At 50.1% G+C, this 21,818-nt stretch overlaps 1 protein-coding gene across 1 annotated transcript; it reads right to left on the bottom strand.

Moving 5' to 3' along the window:
- Positions 1–3,428: 3,428 nt before the first annotated feature.
- LOC133625841 (cartilage intermediate layer protein 1-like) lies at positions 3,429–14,748 on the bottom strand. The gene is given in 11 exon segments (XM_062000448.1): positions 3,429–4,995; positions 4,997–5,765; positions 6,387–6,544; positions 7,468–7,576; positions 7,686–8,000; positions 8,989–9,174; positions 10,473–10,526; positions 11,433–11,516; positions 12,680–12,789; positions 13,781–14,004; positions 14,371–14,748. Coding segments are annotated over 11 exon segments (3,954 nt in total).
- Between the last annotated feature and the right edge of the window lie 7,070 nt (positions 14,749–21,818).

Genomic DNA, 21,818 nt, shown 5'->3' with positions numbered 1-21,818 from the left:
TATCTATCTGAAATAAATTCAGAAGAGTACTTCCATTCTCAGATGATAATTCTGAATGTTTCACTGTGTGCACAGCATAAATTCAACCACGTCCTCCAATTATCATTCCAATCCTGCCAGTTTCAGGAAGCTACCTGTAAAAAATTCTCAGATGAAAACTTTGAATGTTTCACTTTGTGCAAAGCATAAATTCAAACAGGTCTTCCAAATTTCAGAAAAATCCTCTCAGTTTCATTTATCTATCAGCATTAACTTCAGAAGAGTTGTCCAATTATTAGGCAAATATTCTGCATGTATAACTCTAAGCACACAATAAGTACAACAGACTCCTCCTATTTTCAGTCACATTCTATCACTTTCAGATAGCTACCAGCTATAAAGTCAAAAGACATGTCTAATTATCTGGCAAATATTCTCTTTGTTTTAATGTGTGCACACCGTAAATTCAACCACGTCCTCCAATTATCAGTCAAATCCTTTCAATTTTAGAAAGCCATCTGAAATAAATTCAGATTACTCATATTCTCAGGCGACACTTCTGAGTTTATACTGTGTGCACAAAGTAAATTCAAACAAGTCCTCCAATTCTCAGACAAACTCTGTAACTTTCAGATATACACCAGCACTAAATTCAGAACAGTGAACTAGTTATCAGGCAAAAATTCTCTATGTCTTAATGACTACACACAAGAAATTCTACCAAATCCTCCAATTACCTGTCAAATCCTTTCATTTCAGAAAGTTACCTGTAATAAATTCAGAAGAATACTCCAATTCTCAGACGAGATTTCTGTATGTTTATACTGTGTGCACAAAGTAAGATCAAACAAGTCCTCCAATTATCAGGCAAATTCTGTAACTTTCAGGTTTATACCAGCATTAAATTCAGAACAGTAGTCTAGTTATCAGACAAAAATTCTGTATGTTTCATCGTGTGCACACAGTAAAATCAACCACGTCCTACGATTATCAGTCAAATCCTTCACTTTCTGATACCTGGCAGTATTAATTTCAGAACACTGGACCAGTTGTCAGTTAAAAATTCGCTATATTTTAATGTATGCACACAGTAAATTCAACCGAATCCTCCAATTTTCAGTCAAATCCTTTCACTTTAAGGTATCTACCTGATATAAATTCAGAAGAGTACTCCAATTCTCGGACGAAAAGTCTGAACGTTTCACTGTGTGCACAGCATAAATTCAACCACGTCGTCCAATTATCACTCAACTCCTGTCAGTTTCAGAAAGCTACTTGTAATAAATTCAGAAGAATACTCCATTTCTCAGATGAGAATTCTGTATGATTATATTGTTTCCAAAAAGTAAATTCAACCAAGCCCTCCAATTATCAGTCAAATTCTGTAACATTCCAATATATACCAGCAATTAATTCAGAAGAGTGGACTACTTATCAGGCTAAAATTCTCTATGTCTTCATGTGTACACACAATAAATTCAACCGAATTCTCCAATTATCAGTCAAATCCTTCAGTTTCAGAAAGTTACCTGTAATAAATTCAGAAAAATACTCATATTCTCATACAAGAATTCTGTTTGTTTATACTCTTTGCAGAAAGTAAATTCAAAAAAGCCCTCCAATTATCAGGCAAATTCTGTAACTTTCAGGTATATACCAGCATTAATTTCAGGGGAGTCCTCTAGTTATCAAGCAAAAACTCTGTATGTTTCACTGTGTGCACACTGTAAAATCAACCAAGTCCTACAATTATCAGTCAAATCCTTTCACTTTCCGATACCTGGCAGTATTAAATTCAGAACACTGGACTAGTTGTCAGTCAAAAATTCTCCATGTTTTAATTCATGCACACAGTAAATTCAACCGAATCCTCCAATTATCAGTCAAATCCTTTCAGTTTAAGGTCTCTACCTCAAACAAATTCAGAAGAGTACTCCAATCCTTGGACAGAAATTGTAAAAATTTTGTGTGCACAGCATAAATTCAATTTGAGGTAGCTGGAGGTGACGTGCTCCAAAGCCCCGTAGATGGTGCTCGCTGTGTCTCTTTTAGGGGAAACCAAGGTCAGCTGGGCAGAAGATTGTGAAGATCTGGTGCAGAACCTCTTCAGCTAGTTGTTTGATACCAAATGTCTAAACCATGTTGTAGCCAGGATGGCTACACTTGTAACTTAATCTTTAATCTGTGCAGTGTTTGCTTTAAGGCATCTCAGAATTGCTTTCTGTGCAAGGGGTTATCAAACATTAGACAATTGTTAATGTCCCAGGCTCTGACCAGGCACAGCTTTAACCTAGTTGCTCTATGAAGGAAAAGAGAGCAAAATGCAGTTATTTTTGTTATGGCGGAAATCTTTGGCATGTTCTTTTTGGTGTGGTAGAAATGCTTTAAAGGGAATTGGTGTTCCGCAGGTAGCTGTTAGCCCAAAAATATCTCTTTGGAAACGTTGCTTTCACCTGTCTCTGTAGGGATTTAACTCAGTAGGTAATGAAAACCTGATTACTTTTGCAGAACAGACAAAACTAAAACAGGACATTCACTGATGAGGTGTGGAATAGCATGTCAGGGTTGACTCTGGAACATAGACCTAGTGATTCAATCCCCAGCACCACTGAGGTCAAGCACAACCACCCTGGCAAAGGCCCTGGTTGTGAGGTGAAACTGTGCAGGTTATTCTTTGGCCAGCTCTGCACGTGTTTTATTTACTTGGGCATTTCAAACACAAAAAGCATCAGAGCATCGTTGGAGTTACAAAATTACTTTTTTATTGACCTAGCCTATCAGAGAGAATGGATTTTCATGTCAAATCATGCAAAAAAAGCAAAAGAAAACCGTAGATGTATCCACGTGGAGCCTACAAATCTACGTGGTTTCTCCTTGCTTGGAGCACATGCGTTCTCAGAAATGCAGCTGCTGGTAGCTGAGCTTCAACAGAGTCATTCTAAACCAAGCTAGAAATAAATAAAATACTTACATTTCAAGTACAAAACCTTGCAGTTGAATTCAGGAGGGGGAAATCAGTTTATTCCTTTTCACGTTACCAACTACTGTAGAGGTGTTGGGGCTGGCAAAGCCTGCAGGTGCAGAACAAGAACCTTTCCTGTATGTGGCTTTAGTTGAATTGTGTGTTTTAGTCTTCCCTCAAGGCTACCGTGTGAAACTGTTTAATGTCAGACAGAAAGAAGGATTTATGGGTGCATTTGAATAAGAAATGAACTCACATGAAGTTTTGCTTTATGTCTTTCTGGTGGGGGGGAAATAAAAGCCCGCAACAAAAAAAGTGCACCTTAATTATGTCTCAGAAATGATGACACCTACCAGCTTCGAATTAGGTTGTTGTCAGGTAGATGTTGCTTTTGAATTCTTATTTGAGTGTGAGCAGCTTTTACCAAGGCTCTGCTGCAGATTTAGTGTGTGGGAGAACGTTGAGCTCTTGTCAGGACCCTGTAGGTTTAATACAAGGGAGAACCTTGGCATCTGGTGGGGATCCTGTCTTGGGTGACCCGGCAGCTCACTGACTGCCGTCGGTACGCCGGGCTCTCCCCTGGCAGAGCCAGGATGGTCTGCTGGCCTGAGTTCCTCTGGGACTTGAAGATGCTTTGCTCCGCCGTGCTCCTCTCCAAGCAGGTGAAAGTCAACCCAACACCCACGTTACTCTTCATGGTTCTGGAGGTGCCGTCAGAGGTGCCGTCAAAACACCTGTCCAGAGCGATTTCCTTGGCGATCCTCGGGTCTTGGTCGGTGATGGTGTAGATGTCATAGTTATGCCCCAGTGGGTCAAGAGGAGCCAGCATGGTGTACTCGCTGGAGTTGGTGGTGGTGGTCATGGGCAGGTGGTTCACCAGGTACTCATAGAGCATGGGGTTGACGCTTTCTCTGCGGCAGCTGCCTTGGGAGATCACCTTCACGAGAATGCGGTCCACACGGTCCTGGTCGAAGAGCATCCCGCTGCACTTGAACTCCAGGCAGGCGGCCGACACGTCCCGCTGCGCCAGGTCATGAGTGCTGCACACGTCTCTGATGCCGTAGAGCTTGCCGATGGTCTGCGGGTGCGTCCCGCCCATGTTCCGCAATCTCACGTTCACCTCTTGCGGCCCATTTATTTTCACTTTGATGTAACAGGCTCTAAATTCCATGGGCTTGGGCCACCATGCCAGGTAGTCGTCGGTCTAGCTCATGAGGTCATCTTCGCTGAAGGGAACGGTGTTGTAGTCATAGCAATCTCCCTCTGTCCTGTAGAACCTGAAGTGGGTGGCGCTGGGCGGAGCCTCCTCGCATTCCCTGAGGTTCTCGTAGGCATAAATAGGGCCATTGTTATCTTCTGGGGAGTTGAGGCTCGGCTTGGCCATGTTGATGCTGAACGCCGTTTTCTTAGTATTGGAGTCCTCGTGGTCTGTTCTCCTGTAGCTGAGCTTGTTGAGGTAGGGCTGTGGAACCCCGATGGCGTTAGGGTTGAGTTTGGGAGCGGAGGACACGGCCTCGAGCTCTTCTGGCCCCGGGCTCGCCAAGATATAAGCCGCGTAGGCCTCGGGGTTTTGCTCGTCGCAGAAGGTGGGCACACAGGCACCACTGGGACCAGTGACCATGCTGTCGAAACGTCTCCACGCTCAGGGGTTGGAGGAGAAGCCCGGTTCCGGCTCTGTGTTTATGACGGAAATCACGACCCCTTGGATCTGCTCGCTCTGCAGAAACCTCTCACTCCTGTAGGCTCGGACTTTGACGTAGCACCATCTGCTCTCCGGGACGTCCAGGTTAAAAAGCCGCCTCTCTTTGATCTCCATGTTCCCGAACAAAAAAGTCCTCTCCTCCCTTTTGCGACGTCTGCTTTTCTCCAGGTTGAAGTCCCCTTCTTCCTCCCATAATCCTGTCTCCTGGTTCAGGGACCAAAGCTTCATCTCTTGCAGGTGCTCCAGCATCTTGACCTGAGCGGCATCCAAATGAACCTTCACCTCTTCCACGTTAAGAGACTCGGTGCCCTTCTCATCGGTGAAGTCCACTGAGAACATGCCGTAGGTGCAGAAAGATGTCTCCTTCCTCATCTACAAAGTTGAGGTTGCTCGGTGTCACGGGGGCAGTTGAGATGTTCCTCAGGTCCAGAAACATCACACTGGCTTTCACTTTGCCTCTGTAGGCTTCTCCATTTTTCCTGTAAAACGCATTGGGAGGGATTTCTAGTTCGGCAATTGGATCTTCTTCTTCCATCTCTCCCAGAGAAATCACATTGGTCTCGCTGGATTCCAGCATAATGGGGGCTCGCTTTCTCAGGAGCTTGATCTCGTGAAACACAGCACCTCCGTTTTCCTTGAAGGGCAGAACTTTGGTTGTGTTTGCAAACTTCTGCAGCCGGTCCACAAAAGTCAGAACCAGCCTCTCCATGTCTGCTGGGATGTGGATGGAGAAGGTTCCTTTGTAGCCTGTCATACTCACTCTCTTGTTGCCCATGTAGATGTGGCCAAACCTCAGTGGCTCCCCGTTGTCTGCCGCCGTGGCTCTGCCTCTAACTGTTATTTTGGTCTCGGTGCATTTTTTGCAGCCACCTTCCACAACGACTCTGGTGGGGAGCGTATAGCCGTCACAGGAGATGTCTCTGGTTTCCATCCTGGACACCCCACAACAGTAGGCGATGTTATCCTTACACCAGAGTCCCTTGTCCAGCTTCCCAGTGCAGGTCTTCGTTGGGCACTTGCCCACGTTGTAGTAGAAGGAGTTGGTTGCTCTTTGGAAGCAGTCGTGAGGAAGGCGGATGAGGTGGCTTTGGGGCTGGGAGTTGCAGGGTGCCTCTTGTCTTCCTGTTGAAGGGGATTTCGTAATGAGCAGTGGGATGGGATTGTATAGTCATCACCATGGGGGCTCAAACCCTCAGAGCTAAATATTGCCTCCAGGAACAGTGAAGTTTGCACTGATGGTTTGGAGGGGTTTGGTTAGCTGAGTTCATTTGGCCTCGGTTTCGCTGAAGCGAGTGCTCAGCTTCAATTTTAGGCACCTGATTAGGGGCAGGGCCCTTTGCAGGAGTGTCCCAGCTCCTGCCTACCAACTGCTGCCATGAAACAGCCCTCTCAGCTGGATGTTCTGCAGCTGCCTGGCTTTTTGCCTAGGGACAGACTAAAATGTGGCCCAAGGTTTTAAAAAACTCAAAACAAACAGAAATATCCACGTATCAGGCAGCAAATACAGTGAGGAATCTGCTGAAATCAGCAGCTTGAGCTTGGTGGGTCACCTGCAATCCAGAGCTCCAGTTTGTAGAGAGCATCTGGTTCCTAAGCAGCTCACACAAGCTTCTCTGTTGACAGGGGCCTGAAATAAAACCCAGAGAGTTCTCCTGCCACTTTTCTTTCCCACATGTGTCACAGTTTCTGGTTTCTGTGCCCCACCACCACCTCCCCAGCTGCTTGGAGCCCATTTTCTCTCACCTATGACAGTTAGTTTGGCAGGCTGGGACTTGGCTGAGCCCCCGGGGCTGCTGGCCTTGCAGAAATACTCTCGAGAATGGTCTCTGTTCAAGTTCTTCAGAATCAGGTTATTTTTATATTTGTATAAGGAGGGATCCAGCAGAGAGCCATTGTGATACCTGTCAGGAACAGGCAGGCAGTTCAGGTGGAGACAGAAACTGACTGTCATGGCCTAATCCTGCACCTTGTTCTGGAGATTTTTACAGACCTCTTGCCTCAGTTTCCCCATTTGCATCCTGGTGAGGTGGCACCACCTAAAACGTATTTCCCTTCCCCTGGCAGTGCTGAGACGGTGCTGCCAGGCATCTGCCAGATAGCCAGAGCTGCCAGTTGTGCCTGCTGAAAGATTTTCAAGCTCTTCTTTGTATTTTTTTTTTGCCAGTGAGTTCCTCTACAGCTGACATTCCCAGTTCTGCACATCTCAAAGAAACCATCATTTGCAGCAAGCATTTCTTGGTGTGTTTAGATGGTTTACAGCTAAAACCCCAGCTTTATTGAGACAGTAGAGAGATAAAAACAGCTAAGACTTAGAATCATAGAATGGTGGGGGTTGGAAGGGCCCTGCAGAGCTCATCTAGCCCAAGCCCCTACTAAAACAGGATCCCCTTGATCAGGTCACACAGGAACATGTCCAGGTGGGCTTGGAAGCCTCCTGAGAAGGAGCCTCCACACCCTCCCTGAGCAGCCTGGGCCAGGACTCTCTCACCTCAGCACCAAAAGACTTGTTCCTTGTGTTTCAGTGGCACTTTTCCTGTTCCACCTTATGCCCATTACCCCTTGTCCTGGCACTACAGAAACAAATGTGGCCCCATCCTCCTGACACCCACCCTTTAGGTACTTACAGGTGTTGCTGAGGTCCCCCCTCAGCCTTCTCCAAGCTGAACAGCCCAGGTCCCACAGCCTTTCCTCACATAAAAGATGTTCCAGTCCCCTGATCATCTTGGTAGCCCTGTGCCGGCCTCTTTCCAGCAGTTCCCTGGATCCTTCTTGAACTGAAGAGCCCAGAACTGGACTTCTGCCTGATGAAACTCGTGTTCCTTACCAGAGGTACTGGTCAGGGGTGGGGCTGTCCAGGGCATCCCAGAACAGTGACACGCTCTGTCCCACTCTCCACACTTTGTCCTCGGGGCTCCTGGTAATGTAGGGTTTGCCTGTGAGATGAGAAAAAAGCCACCTGGTTAGTCCTCTCCTAAAATCATGGCTCACTTCTGATTATTGCATAAAGCTTCCTGCTTCCCCCTCCACCTTTTTGGGGGCTACCTGATCTTTGCAGCTGCACTTGGATTGTCAGGTTCCTCCTGTTGCTCTCGGGCACGGTGACAGTCGCTGTCGTGTATTTGGCTTTTTTTATTTTAAGGGTGTTTTTGCCATTAGGACAAATTCCTGGGATCCTAAATGTTCCCCTGTTATCGACTGTGGTCAACAGCTTGAGTTTCTTAGCTTGCAGGTAGACCCTGGCCTCAGCAGCAGGAGACCCATCCTCCAGAGAGACCTTTCTGTGCAGGGTTGCATCCTCGCACATGCAGGAGTCACAGTCGGCATTGACATGGCCCATGGGGCAGGTGAGGTTACAGGCTGGAGGAGAGGGAAGGCAGGTCAGAAAACAGCCCCTCTCAGTCCCCACAAACCTCAGGACACCATCTCCTGTCTGCTTTTCATTTACACTGCAGTTAAGGCAGATAACTGCATAAGGAATAAATTGTATCCAAATCATATCTTCCCTGATTATCAAAAGCTGTGTGTTAGAAACACGGGGCTGATGGCATTTAGAACATCACAATTAGTAGAGAGCAGCCACGTAGATGTAATTATGGCTCCACACTGTTCTTTGCCTTCCCCAAACGTCTGAAATTCAGGGAAATTTGAATCCACGTCAGCATCTGAGCTCTTAGCTCAACCCTGGCAAAATCACAAAGCCAAGTGCCTTAAACTTTGTAGGTGTCTGTTACCAACTTGTATCCAAAAGTCTTGACTTATGTCTGTCTAAAAAGCTGTCTCCCCTCCCCTTTACAATCACAGGGCATCCCTGTACAGCAGGAACCTGACAATTGCCTTTAGAGCTGGAAATAAATGGAAGAAATCAGGAAAAACCTGAAACGTTTTTCCTGGAGCAAAACAACCCCACAGCCTGTTTCTAGGATGATTTGGTTAAAAGGGGATTATAAGAATAAGATGCTTAATTTCGAGGCCTTTCAGCAGGATCTGTGACAATCTGATATTCCCAATCCTCTCCCTCCTGGACAGTGTATGGAGGCAGCTGTCTGCAATTGCTGACTCCACCTTGAGAACTGCTCTTATAATAAAATCAATGAGGTTTTTTCCCATATTCCCAGGATCTTTATGGGTTCCTAATGATTCCTTGTATCTGGATCCACACACACACACAGCTTGGCTATAAACTCTCCGTGCTGTGCTCCCAAACCTTGCTCAGGAAGGCACAGGCATCACAAAACTCATGCAAAGGAGAGAAGGGCGCTAAAATCTCAGCAAAGGGAGTGTAACAGCTCTTCACTGGGGAGATCAGGACATCATTCCCTGCCTGTAGGTGAGAGGAGAGGAAGACCTGAGCACATGTCCCCGATACAGAGCCTCACTTCCTCCGTCACCTCGTTGCAGTGCACGCCCCAGAGACGCTCAGCCATGCAGGACCTGGTGTACTTCTGCACCCCGGTTTGGCCACACTGGGCTGAGCACTCACTCCACTTCGACCACGGAGACAAATATCTGTTGGAATCTTGCACCAGAGGACCTTGAATAACATCAGTGAAGTGTTACTGAGATGCACAGTACAGCTGCCCAAAACCAGGCAGTTGTTTTCTTTGCAGCTTCTATACAGTTGGGATGATACATCTGGATATTCCACCCCACCAGGATCAAACAAACTCAAAGCGTATTCAGGGAGCTGGGAAATAAAGCACAAGAAGGTGCCTGAAACCTTTCGACTTAATTCCCCGTGGGCTACTAACTTCAGGATGATTCGGGTAAACTCAAGTGCACAGAGCTTATGCTTAGTGTTGAATAACTTTGGCTTAAAGGAAATCAAACACACATCCTTTCCATGCTGCCTGCAGGGCAACACCAGCCTTTCACATGTGGTTGAATAAAAAAACCACACACACAAGAGGAGTAAACTTGTTGCTACGGTAATCTTGAATGTCTTTAACCATACTTCAACATATGTTCTTTATAGGGGAAGTGTGTGTCTCATTGCAAGCAGCAGTTTTACTGTGCCAAACAAGCACCTTGGGGGCCGGTTGATTCCTAAAGCACAAAGAGGGTTTATTGAGAGTTTAACATGTGGTTAGGTTTTAAAAGGAATGTCTTTAACTGGACTACTGGATGGTATTAATTTAAGCTGCTTGGAATGGATGAGATCCACTCCCAAGTCTGTGGTTTGGGGTTATTTTTAAAAGACAATGTTCTCATCACGTTTACAAGGACATGCTTATGACTGAAGTGGCTAAAAACAAGGTTAACTGGAGCCATGTGCCGCGCTATCTCCCACACCTACACTTCCACCCCAGTTGCAATAAACCAGGTTGGGTTATTTCCTAGAAAGACAGACAGGCAAGAGGCTGCTCTGCTCCAAGAGTGATGGTCAAAACTGAAACCCCAGCTTAAAAAAGCAGGGGGCTAGAAAAAAAGACCACTGAATTGAGAGTAGCCCTGGGAGCGTCACGTCTGGTTTGGAGCGAGCGCTTGTCTTAGATGGGTGAGTTCTTAATCTCTTAGCATGTTGGCATCTCCAGTTCAGCAATCTGAGTCACACTTCCAGAGACCTCATCTAGCAATTTGGGGGATGCAGGAGGAGGTGGGCATGGGGATGTGGTGAGACACACCATGAAGGTGAGATTCTGAGCTTGTTTGGGATCGGCTGCTTTAATCTGCAGGGATGGTGACGGTAAGAAAGGAGGCAGAGAGTCTTGCAGAGGAAAACAGAGCTTTGGGCAGCACCTCAACAGCAGAAAAAGCAGAAAGGGGAGGACAGGGAGGAGCAGAGGGGCTGGAGGGCTGGCAGGGACGTGGGGAGGGATCACAGGAACGTACTGCGTCTGGCGTAGACGAAGGTCGGGTCTCCCCAGCGAGAGCTGCTCCTGGTACCTGTGGCCAGAGGATGGGGCTGACTGAGGCAGGGGGATGGAGAGGAAGGTTTGGGGCAGGGTTTCCCTGTGCCCTGGCCCAGCAGCACACCCTCCCCCTGCACTGCCCAACTCAACACTGCCCAACTCAACACCCTCTCCTGGAGGTAAAAACTGTTTGCAGCTCTTGCTATCAAGGACAGACACTTTAGTTTCCAATTGCATGTGTCAGAACCACATGATTTTGCTTTATTTCTCTCTAGAGAAGCAGGAGTCTCCCCCTGCTCTGGCAGCCCAAGCCCCAGCCTCAGCATCACTGCCTTGTGCTGTAAACTTGAAGGGGGAAACAACTTTCCTGTCAGTTTTCAAAGAAACACCTCTCAAAAGGTGGATGAGAACCTCTCTCTCAGGGTTTTCCATGCTTTGATTCTCCCCAGAAGCTGAGAGAGCTGCTGGGAGCAGGATGGAAGGCTGGGCTAATCACCCCTGGGCTGTGGCATCAGCTCACCTGGGCCCTTCAATCCCTGCTGGAATTTAAATCCCAAGGGCTGGGCAGCAAAGCTTGAGGGGTTAGGGCATCTCCTGGGGATTACCCACACCAGGTTCTGCAGGTAATTAATCCCCCATGGGCTTTAATTATCAAGCAGTGGTGTCAAAAACCACTCTGGGGTGGGGAGAGGCAGGTGGGAGGCTGTGCTTGCCCACCCCTGGGCTCTCCTCACCCTCACGTGACTCCTTCGGGAGTTGGGTTTGTGGTCACACACTTGACCTTCACTTTTCCAGGAGAGAAACCTGGAAAAAAAACCCTACAAGAGGTTGTGGGTGATTAACATTTATTCCATTGCCTAAATGTCCTCATCTACTCACATCGTATTGTTTTGGTGGTAATTTAAGGCTAATTTGATTACTGACATGGGAAATAACTTACTGTCCAAGCTGAGCGTTACCAACGGGCTGAAGGTTCTTTATCCTATCTGGATCCTGCTGAGGGCTGGTTTCAGAAGCTTCTGGCCTAAGAGCAAACCAATTAGAGGTTAAATTAGATTAATAATTAAACAATTAGATTCAATGGAGGTTTTACAGTTTCCCCTTTGGGTTGTGGCTGGGTAGAGTTCCTGTGGGATGCATCTGGCAGGAGATGCCAAGCAAGGGGTGTGATGGAGATGTCCCACAGCATCATCAAATTTGCCCCATTGCTCCTGTCACCTAAGAAAAACTTATTTTCTCTTTCTGTGTTGGAGCAGCTCAGATCAAATAATTCTTTTATCACTGGAGATCTGAAATATATCTAAATCATGTCCTGCCTCTGTGCAGGGAAAAATGAACCTGAGCTGGATGAGTTTGGTTGTCGCTATGGGACACAGACCATCTTCTGCACTTCTGTGTGCCCAAGGACAGCTGCTGGTGGTGGATGGTTCCTGAGGTGCTCACTGGGACCAGTCCCATTTAAACTGGGAAGCTAAGTCTGAAGCTGCCCTCCATCAGCTCTTGCCTGTGCCCAGTTCCCAGGGGCTCAGCAGGGGTCTGGGCACCTCCCCAGGGACAAATGGACTCTCCCTGTTCTTATCTCTGGGCATCTGGCCAGAGTACTTCAGGGCAAAATTCCTCTATAGCCCTGGAAAATAAATCCAAAGAGCCTGCAAACAGGTTTTCTGTGCAGATCCAGGGCAGAGGAGCAGGTTGCTTATCACACACTGCTTTGGTGTGTGCAACCTGCTGGAGCCAGCAGCAGACAGACCTGGCTGGTCCTGAGCTACTTGTCCTGCAGATACACCTCACGGCCTCCTGAGGGCTTGGGGGAGAGGATGGGCTTGGTCTGTGCTCAGGTGCTGGATAAGGCACTGGCCAAGGTGGGTCTGCTCAGAGCAGAGAGGGTGGGAGCTAAGGAGCAGGCTGTGGGGGCTCAGGGATGGTGGGCAGGGATGGTCTCAGCATGGCTGGGGGGCAGTGGGGCTCATCCTTGCTGACCAGAGGCTGGCTGGCTCACAGATGGGCTTTGCCCACGCTCCAGCCCCTGTCTAGCAGCCATCTGGCTGAGCCAAGGCCACACTGACCCCCATGGGTGTCGAGCCCATGTGTGCTGGCTCAGCTGCTGCTGGCGGATATACCTTCATGCCAGCATGCCTGAGGGCAGGGGACAGCGTTGGGATGGGAATAGAAACATTTAACCTTCACCTAAAATGGATGTGACTCCCAGGAGGAGAAGGATCCATCCTTTCATGGTGACTATTGTTGTCTCAGAAGTGACCGGGGGCTTCTTGGAGTATCCCCCACCTTCCCCAGACCTGCGGAGACAAGCCCGGCCGTGTCAAAGCTCACTCAGGTCCTGCTGCTTTCAGGGAACTTCTCCCAGGCTGAACAAGTCCAAAACATGCTGCAGAGCCACTTATGACCCTTGCCCATTCCCAGGAGGCCCCACTGACCCCCTGAGGGGGAGGCAGCTGGGGTTCCACGTCTGTGCTCACAGCCTCTCCGCTTCTAGCCACCACATGTGAGCCTAAATCTATTCTGCAGAGCACTGCTTTGTAATGTCATCCCCTTAAAGTGGCTTTTAACAGCTTAACTACTGCAGGGATGCTCTCACGGCTCACATGGCTTCACAGGCCCCCCAGCGCCCTGCTCTGCGTCAGCAGGAACATCTTCATGCCTCCATCCCTCTGCCCGCAAACCAGGCTTTAGCGTGACAACAGCATCTTATCCTGGTACATCCCAGGAGCGTGGGGAAGGGAAAAGCTCCTGAGTGCCTCTGGAAGTGAAAAACCCAGTGGTGCACAAGCCAAACCTTCACTGCAAATGTCAGCAAGAAGCCAAATGTTTCCCTCTTTTACTTCCACCCAGAGATAAGGGACTTTGCTCTTCTCCAGGCTCAGCGACTTTAGGTTTTAAGCGAGTCCTGAGGTATCAAGCATGTGGATATTTTATTTCTGAGGCTGGTGTTATCCCCAGCAACACCAGCTGCAATGCCAGGTGATTTAATTATACATTGACGAAACTGGAGCAGGAAAGCACTGCCTCAGCCTTTCAGTGCCTCAGTTTACCCGGAAAACGAGGCTGACAAGGAGCAGCCAGCGGTGGGAACACCCTGGTTTGTGTTTTGTAAGCAGTTGTAACCATCCGAGAGCAGGGAATGTGGGACTAGGAAATACTTTGATTATGGCTCAGCAAATCTCAGTCAAGCAAAAATAACGAGTAACACATGAGCGGGTGTTTTGTAGGCTGACGGCGGCCAGACAGTAACCGGCAAAGCGTAATCTGGGCTGAAAGCCTTGTTCCCACCCCCTACCTAATCCAGGAGCTGGCTGCGACTTGTTGAGTGTCGGCTTTGGGATGGGATACGTCCCTCTGCAGGAGGAAAGGGGGTTCAAGCAGACGGCTCCTGGCAGCAAGGAGAGTTTGGCATCGTGTCCCGGCTCTGCAGGGTCGGAGCCGAGGGAGATCAAATAGCCCCGTGGCAGCAAAGAACCATCCCCAACTCCAAACCCCCGGCCCCGTCCCATAAACTGGGACGAGAAAGGAGGGGGAAACAAGGCATGGGAAACTGCGTCCCTGCTGCTGTTTTCCAGCTCACAGCCTCTGCGCCTTCATCTGCCCGTCAATTAATTCCCTCCTCACCCTCCATCGCAGTCGCTCTTAATTACACCGCCTTATTAACACAGCAGAATTATATACCCGCTAGCTGCGAGGAAGGGGAAAGGCTTAGAGTTGAGTTGCTTTTCTTTTCGCGCCCTTACCTTTCTTTCTTATAAAATCCCCAGTGAGGGAGAGTCTCGTCCTCCCACCGCGGAGCCGCCAGCTGAGCTGCGAAGCGATCCGAGTTAAGGGATGTGCAGCCGCTTAGGAAGAAGAGAGAAAAAGTTGCAGCTTACCAAACGGTCCCGTGTTGCTGCCGAGCTGAGCCGAGCCGGGTTGTGTGCAAAGCTCCCTGCAGCTGCGGCACTGAGGTCACTTATATAGTCCGGTGTGGAGCTCAGGGGGTGGCAGCGAGCCACAGGTAGCCGAGCAGCACCGGACAGAGCGAAGAAACCGCAGGCTGAATAATCCCTTCCCAAGGTGATGGTAAACACAAAGCCTTGGAGAAGCAGCAGCCACCGGGGCTGGCAGGGAAAAAGGTGAAGGTGCCACATCCCAGTGTGGGCACCGTGTCCTGGCATTAAGGATGCTGCAGGGATGGAGGGATGCAGGATAAAGCCATATGGATTTGTTTGGGCACCTGGGGTAGCACAAAGCTGCAGAGGCAGGGCCATCCTTGCAAATAGATGTGGGGATAGATCTAGCAATGACCCTTCATGAGAGCTCCCCACCTGTCCCAAGCTGGCTTCAACTTCCCCAAGTCCCTTCCTCTCTCTGCAACCATGCTGCTCCCCTGTAACTGGTGGTTTCATTCCTGATTCATGGCTCCTGGGTGCTGCAGGAAGCCTGTGACCATGAGTGGGTGTGTACCACCCACACAGGCAGCCCTGGGTACTGTAGTGCAGCTTTGCTGCAGGGCTCTGGTCTCAAAGCATGTGCTTTATGTGGTGGGAGCCATCTCCAAAGGATGAGGTGGGCACCAGAGCAGGCAGGGGCTGGGAGGATGTGCCAGCAGTGCCCTGGGCTGCCTCAGTCATAACTACCAGCCCTGCTGCCAGAAGCAGAAGTGTGACAGGAACATATATCAAAATGTCACATAAAAAGTAAGTGATGATGGCCTGCACCAGCTCCTGTTCATGCTTATGAGGGGCAAGGGAGAAAAAAACCCACCTGAGATGTGCCAAAAAATGGCAGAATGTTTGTCCAGTGGGTGAGGAGCAGCCAGTGAGCCAGAGGCCATGGCCTTGGGAGATAAACATGGAGCTCGTCTGCATCCTCCCACCATGGTGTGGACAAGAGATGCAGAAAAGAGCTGCAGTTGAGAGCAAGGAATTCATCTTCTCTGGATGCCATCTACCTCCTGCCACAGCCATCCTGTCCCTCTGGCTGTGTGGCACAGGCTGGCATCGACTGCCAGGGGTCACACTTGTGGGAAATGTGCTGGTCTGTAAAAGGGGAAATAAAAGGTGTTGTCTCTGTTAGGGAACACAGGTGAGAGCTGTGGCCCAGCATGGCTGCAGGGGTTTCTGCAGGGCATCTTGCAGCCTCTCTAGCATGGATGTCTTCTCTCCAGAATGGCTCCTGTGAGAGGAGCTCAGGTGATACATGTGTGGCTTCAGGAGCGGGTCTGGGACACATGAGGTCATACCAAACCTGAGTGTCTGGAAAAGTCTAGCTGCACAATCTCCGCTGGTGTAGCCGTCCCTCGCTGCAGCTCTGGCACACGGCTGGTGGTGGAGGCAGCAGCACCAGCAGAGCCTCAGATGTTGCCAGTGCTGAGAACCATGGCTCTGGGAGATGCTCAGCTGCTTTCCATTGTCCTGAGATGGACAAAACCCTGGCCCATGGGACAGTAGGGACCATCTGGATGCAGGATACATCCCACACCAAACTGCTCTTACCTTTCTGGCTGTAGCTTCAGCTGCCAAAGTCTGGTGTTCCCCCACCACAGCAGCACAGCTGCAGCCCCTCAGAGCCATTCCCCTCCCAGGTTAACCCTGGGGACCCTGTCCAACTCCCATGGGGTTTTTTTTCCATGGATTCATCAGGGATGTGTAGTTACAAAGCCCTGATGTGTTTATGTGCATGCTGCCATGCTTAATGCTCATCCCTCTCCCATGCCAAGCACAGGGTGGTGTGAGAGCCTGACAGCGGATGGTGCAACAGCATTTCCCTCTCCACTCTCTTTTCCCTGGTTGTCTCCATTTCTCTTCTCATGTCCCCCTGATAAATCCAGAGGAAAACAGGCTGGTATTGCTCATCCTGGTTGTTTGTGCCTTCCCAATACAGCATCAGCAGAATGACCATCACCAAAAGCCTACTGGGATGGTGGCAGGGACAGTGGGGCTGGCCTCAGGGCTGCACATGGGATGTACAGGCTGTGGGGAGCCCATGAAATGCTCCGTGGGCTCCATAAAATGCCCTTCAGGGCTCAGTTGGCTGCCAGCTGCCCCTCTCCTCCCTCCCTGCCCCCTCTTCCCTCCACCACAGGGAGCTGACAGTTATTTTCCTCTGCTACATGCTTCTGGGCTCGCTCCCGTTTATGGAGATGGGAGTTAAAATAACTGATTAATGACTTTGTTCTATCCCAAACACTTTGGGGAAGTTTGCGTGGTTTTGGGAGGCCGAACTGGGAGCTGGGATTTCATTAAGCACTTGGTGCCCGGCCCTTCTCCAGCCATGGTGGCTGATGTTTTTGAAATCCTGTTTTGCTATCCCCGGAGCTGGACTGGCCGTTGCCATGGTTTATAGGGGAACTTGGAGTTCCCCATGTCTCTGGGGTTCGCTCTGAACGACCAGCAAACCTCCCAGCCACTGCAATATTGTTTTGCTTAAACCCTCCTCCACCGCTTCATAGCACAAAATTGCACTCCAGCTGCCTAAAAGCTTTGGACAAAAGCGCAAAGAGTGAACTACTGGAGTTTGTTTTTATTGTGTGGATGAAGATTTACAGGCTGTGGCTGAGAGAAAAAGAGTGAGCGGACCTTTTCCCTCTGGAAGGATTTGCTTTAGGAGATAAAGCCTCGACCGTGGCTGAGCAGTGCGATGCTCCACATATATCATTGATGAAAAAGATGCAGGAGGAGGGTGCCATGAAAGCCAGGAGCCAAGCAAAGGCTCTGGAAATTGGGAAGGCTTTTTTCTGGAGCAGTGAAAGAGCTGGGGGAGAGAGATCAGCTGTGCTGCTCATGGGGTCCAGCCCTGGAGTGAGGCCCCAGATATCTGCTGGCAGCAGCATAACATGACTGACCCCTCTCAGCATGTCAAATGGGAGGGGTGTCCCCTGCCTGCCCTGCTCTGTGATCACATCTGTCAAGGAAAAGAGCTTTGTCTGGTGCTTTTGTAGGGCACAGTAGTTCCCTGAGTGCCCAGGGCCTCTTCCTTGCAGCCCTACTGCATCCCTCCAGCCCCACATTGCCTAGAGAGGGCTTTGCTGGTCACTGGGATAGCCCAGACTGCCCAAAGGTCCTTCTGGGATTTCCCTCCTGGATGCCGTGTCCATCCCTGCACTCTCTCCTTCCCCATCAGAGAAGCAGAGATGGGAGATGCTGTGAGACTGCCAGAAGTGTCCCAACAGTGAATCTCTTTTTAATTACATTGCTGAGTTGGGGAAATTAAGTATTCTGTCTGGTTTAGAAGCTCCCTGTGAGATGGAGAAGGTCAAGTCGTCCATGAGTAATGCATGTCCCAGGCAGCTCCCCACACCGTGCCTGGAGCGGTAGCTCTTTGGGGATGCTCACAGGGCAGCATCCTGGTGCCATGTGCCCATCCAACACTGATATTTGCCAGGAGCAGAGGTGTGGGAGGACCTGCGTTATTGCACAACGTGGGACCGGGGGTGGGAAGGCAGTCAAAGGACACAACCAGGTGTGATGGGGATGTAGACAGGTTGGAGCCAGGGCTGTGCCTCAACAGGGACATTTAAACCACTGAGGAAGAGCAAGGAGCAGAACTCCAACCCACAGCCCTCCTGGGCTGTTTGCTTTAGCTCTGGATGGGGTTTGGTGGACAAAGACCATCCTGTGTCAAAGCACATGTTGCTTTGGGCAATTAATTGCTCCTGATGAAATCCTTAATTTACTGCTTCCATTTACAGGCTGCAGCATTGGGCTCAGCTGCACTCCAGGCTGTGCATCCCTGCTGGCAGGGAGGGCAGCCCCCCAACCATGGCATGCTGCTCCTGGCTCTCATCTCTGCCTTTTCTGCCTTCTTTTGCTGCAGGCTGTGTTAGGGTGAGCAGGGTTGAGGTGTAAGGCTGTGTGAGCTAGACAAGAGGAGCTGGTGATGGCAACGAAACCAGAGCATCAGGCTGAAAGCTGCTTTGTAGTGTCTGGATGAACATCTGCTTGGGATGGACAGAAGATGTGCAGGGATGGAGGCAGACACTCCTGAGTGAACCCCCTGTGAAGTTATTCCATGTTAATTATTGCACTGAGCAGCGTGGTGCTGAGCCTGGGCTGGGGGTAATTGGGGCTGATCTACTTCTGAGTTTCAGATCCAAAAGGATTCGCCAGCATCCACAGTGGCAAAAGAGGAGGTGGAAACAGAATCATAGAATTCCAGAATGGTGGGGGTAGGAAGGACCCTGCAGAGCTCATCCAGCCCAAGCCCCTGCTAAAGCAGATTCCCTTCATTCAGGCGGCACAGGAACGTGTCCAGGTGGGTTTGGGAACCTCCCAAGAAGGAGCCTCCACACCCTCCCTGGGTAGCCTGGGCCAGGGCTCCCTCACCTCAGCACCAAAGGAGTTTCTCCTTGTGTTTAGTGGAACTTTTTGTATTCCAGCTTATGTCCATCACCCCTTGTCCTGTCACTGGGCACTACAGATAAAAAGTGTGACCCCATTCTCCTGACATCTACCCTTTAGGTACTTGTAAGTGTTGCTGAGGTCCCTCCGCAGCCTTCTCTTCTGCAGCTGAACAGCCCCAGGTCCCACAGCCTTTCCTCATATGAAAGATGTTCCAGTCCCCTGATCACCTTGGTAGCCCAGCTCTGGCCTCTCTCCAGCAGTTCCCTGTCCCTCTTGAGCTGGGGAGCCCAGAACTGGACACAGGACTCCAGATGAGGCCTCACCAGGGCAGAGTAGAGGGGGAGCAGAACCTCCCTCGACCTGCTGCCCACACTCTTCTTGCTGCCCCCTAGGATGCCATTGGCTTCTTGGCCACATGGAAACACAGGGGTGGAAGAAGCCATAAAATCTCTCATACCCTGGTGCTTGGTGCCAAGGACATGCTCAGAAAAGCCTGGTCTCTGCTGAGCTCATTCCAGCGCTGCTGGGAATTCCCCCAGGGAGGGTGGGGACTGTATGAGCTTTCTCCAGAGGGTAAATGTGTGTTTGGCTGCAGTAGAGGTTCGGTGGAGTCAAGCCTGGCTGGAGGGAAGGGCTGGCAGCCACCTGGTGTGAGCAGCTTGGCCTGGGTGAGAAATGCCAGGAGCAGGGTGGGAAGACAGCACAGGGGACAAGACCTTCCTGAGAGAAACTCAGCACAACACTCCCAGCATTGGATGGAGAGCTGCCTCCCTAGAGGCCAAATCTGCCTGGAGGAGAGGTCAGCAGTGATGCTCACCCCAAGGGACACCAGGCTCCTGTGGTTAAAGGGCTTGTCTTAGAGCAGGTTTCTTGTAGGAGGGTGAAAACAGGGTGAGAGCGAGCAGAAATTCTATTCCTCTGGCTCATTTAATTCCACATGAATGGCATTTCTCTCCACTGAGCCACCTAAAAGCATAAAGCTCACACAAGGGGTGTTTTGAAGGCTTGAAAACTGCTTGGAGATACAAATCACAGGTGAAAGAGGTGCTGGGGGAGGTCTTCCCTGTGTCTTGCTCCTACAAACCCTGTGTGATGCTACACAGGGTCCGTGGGGCTTTCAGCTCTCCCCACATTTCATCTCTCCTACCATGAAATGGGGGAAAACCAGCCCTCAAGCCTGGCCTGTGTTTGGGAAGGAGCATCCAAAGGGAAGGCTGAAACACACCCTTGGGGCACAGCATCCAGTTTGGGAGCAAGGAGAGAGGATGATAATTGATGTTTGGAGCAACACGATGGGCAGATCCCACAGGGAGTCAAAATCAGCAGAGGATGAAAGAGGGAAGGAAAGGCAAAGACGAGGAGAGCAACTGAAAGTCATCCAAATACAAGGGCAAAACTGTTCCCTTCCATGTCTTAGTCACAGTGAAAACACTGGCATTTCCTAACTTCTTCCAGCACAAGAAAAATACCCACTCAGGGCAGTGAAAGCCTTGTCTGGGTCAGCCTGTGCTGGAGCTGAAGGGATTCACAGCCCCTCCATCAACCCCCTGTGTGATTTTCCTGGGGACAGGAGCATCACAGGACCCCAGTGCCACATGAGACTTCCCAAATAAATCCCCCCAGATGAGGTTTCCAGCCTGGGCAAGGGAGCAAAGCTGCTGTGGCAAAGATGAGCTGTGGGTTGGGTTGCTTGGCAGTGAACAGATGGGGCCCACCACGTTTTCTGGAGCTTGAGCTCAGGGTTTGGTCTGGGGTGAAGAGAGAGCAGAGTTAATTTGTTTAGCTTAGAGATGGGGAAGAGGGATTTTGCTCCGGTCATGATGTCCTGGTGAAAGACAGAGAAGACACCATGAGAGCTGCAGCAATTCATGGGAAGATGTAAATTTGGGGAAGCTCTGGATGTCTCGGCTCCCCTACCAATGGGATCCTTTACACCCTCCTGGGTGTGTGACTTGGCTGCTCAGCATGATGTGCTGGGCTCAGCAGCACCAGCCAGGATATTAAAAGATGGGAATGGGGGTGTTGAGCCTGGAGAAGAGGAGACTGAGGGCAGACAGGAGCACTCTCTGACACTCCCTCACAGGAGGCTGCAGGGAGCTGGGGGTCAGGCTCTGCTCCCCTGTAACACGTGACAGGACAAGAGGGAATGGGCTCCAGCTGCCCCAGGGGAGGTTGAGGCTGGAGCTGAGGCAGAGCTGTTTCCCTGAGAGGGGTGTCAGCCCCTGTGCCAGGCTGCCCAGGGAGCTGGGGCAGTGCCCAGCCCTGGAGGGATCCCAAAGCTGTGGAGCTGAGGTGCTGAGGGCTGTGGGTCAGTGCTGGGCTGGGCAGGGTGAGGGCAGAGCTGGGACTCCAGGAGCTTCAAGGGCTTTAACAACCCAAATCATTGTGTGATTCTATGATAGCAGCTTTTAAGCAGCCTTGAAACTGAGTCTTGACAGGATGACGTCCCTTTGCCCTCAAAGTTGAGAGCGGATTGAGGCTGCATTTTGGGTGGGTAGCTGGCACTGCCAAGGGTGACTCTGCTTTTCTCTTTCAATGCATGAACTGCTCTCTGACACTCGGAGCAGAATTTGCAGCCTGGTTCCTTTCAGCAGTTGAGGGTTTAGGGGACCTGATAGATGATGATGCCTCAAGGGCTGACATGGTTCAGCAGCTGAAGCATGTCCTGGCTCTCAGTACCTGCCACACCATTTGACTCAAACCCACAAAGGGGGAAAGTCCTCCTTCCTTTTGCTATGCCCAGCAGCAGTCCTGCAAGCACAGCAGCCTCAAAGACACTGCAACCTCCCCTCAGTGCCCCAGCATTTCCTCCTAAAATCAAGTGGGGATAAGTTTAATGACAGAAAACCTCCTACCCCAGGAAGCTTATTTGAGGCTTACCAGAAAACCAACACACCTTCAAGGTCTGCTCCCCTTACCACTCACCAGCAACATAAACACAGAGACCAGCAGAGTGTCTGATGACTCAGTTTCTTCAACCATAAGTCATTCCCATC

The sequence above is a fragment of the Colius striatus genome, chromosome 7 (genome assembly GCF_028858725.1).
Source record: "Colius striatus isolate bColStr4 chromosome 7, bColStr4.1.hap1, whole genome shotgun sequence".
Classification (NCBI taxonomy): Eukaryota; Metazoa; Chordata; class Aves; order Coliiformes; family Coliidae; genus Colius; species Colius striatus.
The sequence above is the reverse complement of the archived record's forward strand: the minus strand, read 5'-3'. Positions and strand labels throughout refer to the sequence as shown.